General features: G+C 47.2%; 1 protein-coding gene across 1 annotated transcript in view; it reads left to right on the plus strand.

Annotated features, from left to right (window-relative positions):
- Window positions 1–5,578, plus strand: part of Nrf1 (nuclear respiratory factor 1) — a 113,571-nt gene extending 107,993 nt beyond the window's left edge. Inside the window, exon 12 of the mRNA XM_059257500.1 lies at window positions 4,551–5,578. Within this exon, the coding sequence (XP_059113483.1) occupies window positions 4,551–4,714 (164 nt within the window). The 3' untranslated portion in view covers window positions 4,715–5,578. The remainder of the gene's footprint in view (window positions 1–4,550) is intronic.
- Window positions 5,579–6,000: the final 422 nt, after the last annotated feature.

A 6,000-nucleotide genomic window follows, 5' to 3' on the forward strand; every position in this document is an offset into this window, starting at 1 on the left:
AGACAGCTTTGTTGTGGAAGTCGTTTCATAACTCAATTGTAGGGGCTAAATTGGCTTCTTCCCTGAGTTATGTGAAATATACAAAATGCAGTCTATAAAAAAATTTTTTATTTGGATAGGTTTTGGGTGTGGTATTTTTACTTTGTTTTGGTTTTAGGAGAAATGTCTCACTATTCCAGGCTGACCTTGGACTTGAGGCAGCCTTCCTGACTCCTGAGATTACACTTGAGTTTTCATTTGTGAGTGTAGAAAATATGTTGAGCACATGCTCACTGTTAGGGCCTCAGTGATAGACTTGGTCCCTTCTTAAGGAATTCGCAATCGAATTGAAGACAAGATATGCAAACAGTGATGATCTGTAAGATTGTTCCTCTGTAGAAGGCTGAGCACAGTGACATGGGGCTACCAGGGAAGAGGACCCAAACCATTGGAGGGCAGAGGCTGGAGGAAGCAGAGAACAAGTCCATTCTGCAGAAGTCATGGTGTGCACAAGCATGGAGGTGCTTGTGTGGAGAAGACTAAGTCCATCACAGCCTTTGCAGGCCAAAGCATAGTAGGTGTTTGCCTGTCTTCCTAGCACTTGGCAGGAGGCTCAAAGGTTCAAGGCCAGCCTGTGCTCCATCATGAAACCCTGCCTCAAAACAAGAAGATAGTCTAGAGCAAATCATGACTGCCTTGACCACCATGCCAAACCATCTAGACTGTGCTGTGACTTTGGGGACATTACTAATGTCATGGTACCTAAGTGTGCAACTAGAAGGCTAAGCAACATAGTATATCTAAAAATAACTTCTGTGGCAAGGAAGGGTGAAGGAAAGAACTGATTCAGCATTTAAAAGCCATTTGGAATGGCTTAGAAGAAACCGGGACACCCCTGCCGTGAAGCCACACCCCCTGTTGCTTCCTCTGCTGACTTTTCCCTGTCACAAGACAAGAACTCTCACTGACCCTGCCTTTGTTTTGTTAACCCACCGTGTAAGTGGAGTTTCACAAATGACTGCCATCAGAACAAAACTCTCAAGCCCTGCTTCCTGTTGTACCATCAAATGCTTATCCCGAAATTGACAAAACTGACTGTTGGAAAACGCTCACACATGGTTAATACTATGAAATCAGATTTTGGTGGTTTTGTTTGTTTGTTTTTGAGACAGAGTTTCTCAGTGTAGCTTTGGTGCCTGTCCTGGATCTCACTCTGTGGACCAGGCTGGCCTCGAACTCACAGAGATCCACCAGGCCCTGCCTCTCGAGTGCTGGGATTAAAGGCATGTGCCACCACTGCTCAGCATCGAAATCAGATTTTCTTTTGCACTGATTTCCTTTGGTTCGGATCTTTCCCCCACCACCACCTGGGCAAGTGTATACATGTGGGTGCATGCATGCCACCAAGTATATGTGATGGTCAGAACACAACTTCTGGGAATGAGTGCTCTCCTCCATGTGGGCCCTGGGAATTGAACTCAGGTCATCAGACTTGGCGACTGGATTCCCACCCACTGGGCCTTCTAACTATACCTGGGCCTCTCCACCCCCTTCTTTCTTTTCTTTTGAGACAAGGTCACACTATTTGCCCTAGCTGGCCTGGAACTCACTGTATAGATCTGGTTCGCCTCCAACTCATAGAGGTCTATCTACCTCTACTTCCTGGGTGCTGCTCAACATCTCTTTTTAAAACTCCTTTTTATTTTCAGTGTCCCTCAAGGCAGTATTGCCTCCTCTGGCAGTGTCACAGAGCTTAATCAAGCCAGCAAGTATGGTACCACATAGAGTCAGTTACACATGGCTGGAGAGCATGAGAGAAGACCCAATTTTATAACTACTTTTGTGGCAGTCTTAAAGTTGAGCTGCTAGATAGATAACCAGTCTTAGTACTTGAATATGGACTATGCACAGAAGCAAATAACATGGCATACTATAACTTCAGTGCCCAGCTCTGCTCCTTGTCTAGCTCCCATTCTCCCTTGCAGGGTCTCCAAAGCCCATGTGGCTGCCCTCTGGTTTCTGTGCTCATATGGTACACATTCTTCCAAGCTACCTGAGAAAGTGTGCATGAGCAAGCAGCGGTTTGAGCCATATCTAAAATTGTATGGTGTGGTAGTTCATACAGATCATCATAGCTGGGTATAGAATTGTAGGCTGCCAGCAATTCTGGAATGCTTGAACCAGGGTGCTTGAAGGCATGGCTCCATCATCTTAGTGTCCAGGTTTGCCATGGAGTCCGGTATTATTCTCATGCCCAAGTTTTTGCTCTCCCTTCCCTACTCTGTTCTTTTTTGGTTTCCCAAGACAGGGTTTCTCTGTGTACCCCTGGCTGTCCTGGATCTCGCTCTGTAGACCAGGCTGGTCTTGAACTCACAGAGATCCACCTGCCTCTGCCTCCTGGGATTGGGATTAAAGGCATGTGCCATCACACCCAGCCCCTACTTTGTTCTTTCTAGAATCTTCTGGGCTTTTCGCTGTTACCCTCATGTTCTGAGAAGATGTGTCTGGGTATCTGAATCTCTCATCATCCACTGTGCCAGGTGCACCAAGTGGCCTTTTCCTTGACAAACTCATTTTCTCCGAAGTAGAAGTTTGCTTGTGTGTCTAATTTCCCTACTTTCTAATCTTTTCTAGTATCTGGAAAATTCTCCTGTTATCTTACAACCTTTGGAATGTGTTTTATTTATTGCACTTTTTGTTTTTAAAGTACTCTAATATTTCTCTTTTCTAGTTGGTTGTAGGATTTTGGAGGAGTTGTCCTGGGTTTTGTTGTTGCTGCTGCTGTTTTTATGTGGCAGGGTCTCACTATGTAGTCCAGATTGGTTTCAAACTCACAGTTCTCCTGTCTCAGCCTCCTGGGTATTAGGATTATAGACATACCCCATCACAAGTTTGGGGGCTTGAGGTTTGGTTAATTGATTGGTTGGATGGATGGATGGATGGATGGATGGATGGATGGATGGATGGATGGATGGATGCTTGCTTGGTTAGTTGGTTGGTTGGCTGACTGGCTGGCTGGTTGCCTGGTTAGTTTGGGTGACTGTTGTTTGTGGTGCCAGGAATCTAACCTAGAGCCTCATACATGCTAGATAAGATTTCTTCCACTGAGCTATACTCCCAGCTCCATATTTTGTATTTCTGAAATGGAGTTCCCTAGCCTGGAACTCCTGGGCTCAAGGGATGCTCCTGTCTCAGACTCACACTACAGGTGTAGGTTTGGTGTTTGGGGTGTTTTGTTTTGCTTTGCTTTGCTTTTAGTAGCATCCCATTTTAAGACAATGATCTGTGAGGATACTGTGACAGCATTTGTTTTTGTTTTCTTCCGACGTCGTCTCTGTGTAGCTCTGTCCCTCTTACCATCAGAATGCTGCTTCGCAGGTTGTCCAGGGGCAGAGCTAGGCAGCTGTGGACGTTAGGGCTAGTGACTGTTAGGACAGCCACTCCGCTCACCTTACTTCACTGGAAGTACTTTCTTTGGGCTGAATCTCAGATGATCTGTTTCAGTAGTCTGGGTGTCAGGGTTTGGGCACCCACCTACTGATCCACTCAGTTAAATCCTAGTTCCTGTTATCAGCCTCCTCTGTCTTCCTGGAGGATCCTGAAGGGGATTGGGCAGGATTCCAGCTTCCGCTTCACTAACAGTCAGAATCACTCCTTTGCTTTGTAGCTTCCCAAACATAGCCCTTCTCCGTCCGTTGTAATTCTACTTCCAACGGGAAGACATGGCCGAAGTGCACGATTGTTTGGCCCAAGCTAACTGGAAAGGGTTCACCGTTCTCCGAGGTCCCATGACACTTGCTCTGCTCTGAGAGTAGTGGGGCTGGAGAGAGATGGGGTGTGTGTTTGTTTGTTTTGGTGTTGCTTTTAGTTAACCCGAAAATACGTTTTTTTAAATTATACCAGTCTGTGAAATCCTAAACTTAGTAGACAGGTGGGCTAGTTAGTTTGGTTTTCTTTCTTTTATCCACTCGACTCTGGAGGAAAGGACAGAGATGGACCAGTGGCCAGACAACAGTATAAAAGACAGAAATTTGTTTTTTTTGTTGTTTCTTTTCAAGCTGATAGAAGCTCGCATGGGCAGCTAGGGGGCTGCAAGAGACGAGCAGCGGAGCAGTCTCAGAGGAGGTAGTCTTGCTGGAGCAGGGGTGGCCGGAAGTGTGGGAGGACTTGCATTTGATGGGCTGTGCTTGCTAGAGATGGAAGCAGGCAGGTCTGTGGAGGTGCTTCCAGTGTGCCCACACTTCTCTTTCCTGAGAGTCTGTCTTAAAGAACTAAAATGAACTGAGAGAAGAGATTGACTGCCAGGTACCATGGCACACCTATAATCTGAGTGCTTGGGAGGCTGAGGCAGTAGGATCAAGAGTTCAAGGGCAACCTGGGCTACACAGCAAGACCTTGTCTCTAACAAAAAGAAAGAAAAGAAGTTGAAACGTATCTGTACCTGGAAAGCAGGTAAGTCGTTAACCTGGGGCTGGCAGCCAGCGATATCCTGAAGGAGCGGAGCCAGTTGCCCCAGCCAGCACCTGGGTCCTGAGCACGGCCCCACCAACAGTCTTGCTTTGTCTCTCCAGGCCTGGTCCAGATCCCTGTGAGCATGTACCAGACTGTGGTAACCAGCCTTGCCCAAGGCAACGGGCCAGTGCAGGTGGCCATGGCCCCAGTAACCACCAGGATATCGGACAGCGCAGTCACCATGGACGGCCAGGCTGTGGAGGTGGTAACATTGGAACAGTGACATGCAGCCCTATCATGGCATCGTTTTCTAGTCTACTTCAATTTTTTACATGTTTGCAGAGGTGCAATCAAATGGAATTAAGTCTCTCGACTTGGAAGAAAAGTTTTGGTAACCTTTTTTTAAAAAGGAAGAAAGGCAGCAGATTTTGGAATCACATTTTTTTAAAGCACCACTTCTGGGATTTGGTGGAGCAAGAAACGACACCGATTTCACTGTCCCAAAAAAGCCAAATTGTGGCCGGACTTCTTTGTGCGGAAACGTGTGTATACTTATGTGTGTGTATGTGTGAGTGTGAATATATGTATATGTGTACATATGGACATACACATTTACATATGTGTATAAAGTATATATGTACATACATATATATGTATGAAACCCGCATGGAATTATCTGTATGAAATCAAGGTGAACTGTGGAAAAAATAACCCACCCAGTTTAGTGGGTGGTAGGGTACATGGCCAGACACAGTCACCTGGTTTTCGTTCGTACCAGGGTCATGCATTGAGCTACTGACAAACTCAGGCAGAGGTGACCACGTCCTTCACCAAAGCTGCCTCCCAGTGGCCGCCTAGAACTCTGCTAGATTCACGCGAGGGAAGGAAGATTCAGGACACAGTGCGGTCCAGAAAGTGCTTACGGAGTCCAGACACCATGTGCTTTGCCAGCAGAGACTCTTCAGGCTGGCCCAGGTGCTGACCTTGCCTCAGGCAGGTAAATGCCCTACAGGCTCCTGGCAGGGGCAAGAAATCTCTCCTCCAGTTCCCATCTCCTCCCTTCCCGGAATCCTCGGTCTCGTGACTATTATAGAGTTGCTTTGGTTGCAAGGGCAGTCCAGAACCAGTTCCTTTGTGAACTGAAGGTCTGAGGAAATGCTTATGGAGCAGGTGGGTGTAAGTGCAGGGGGTACGTGTGTGTGTGTGTGTGTGTGTGTGTGTGTGTGTGTGTGTGTGTGTGTGTGAGAGAGAGAGAGAGAGAGAGAGAGTGATGGGGAGAGAATGGGAAGAGTATGGGAGGGAAGGAGGAGGGAGAAAACTTCATGAACCAGGGTGCACCCATGGAGCCGTGCTCTCCAGCTCTCCAGCCGTATCTTAACAGAGGAGACTGCCACATAAAGGACTCTGCCTGAGGCTCACAGATGTGTCAGGAGAGAAGGGACCATGCTCCTGGTTGGCCCTGCTCCAGGAGGACTCTGCAAGGACTGTTTTCCCAGACCCATCCTGGCAGCCCAGGCCTGGAACAGCTTTCCTGCTCACAGTGTGGATTGGACTGAACATTTTTAGTCA

Source organism: Peromyscus eremicus, chromosome 3 (assembly GCF_949786415.1).
Source record: "Peromyscus eremicus chromosome 3, PerEre_H2_v1, whole genome shotgun sequence".
NCBI lineage: Eukaryota > Metazoa > Chordata > Mammalia > Rodentia > Cricetidae > Peromyscus > Peromyscus eremicus.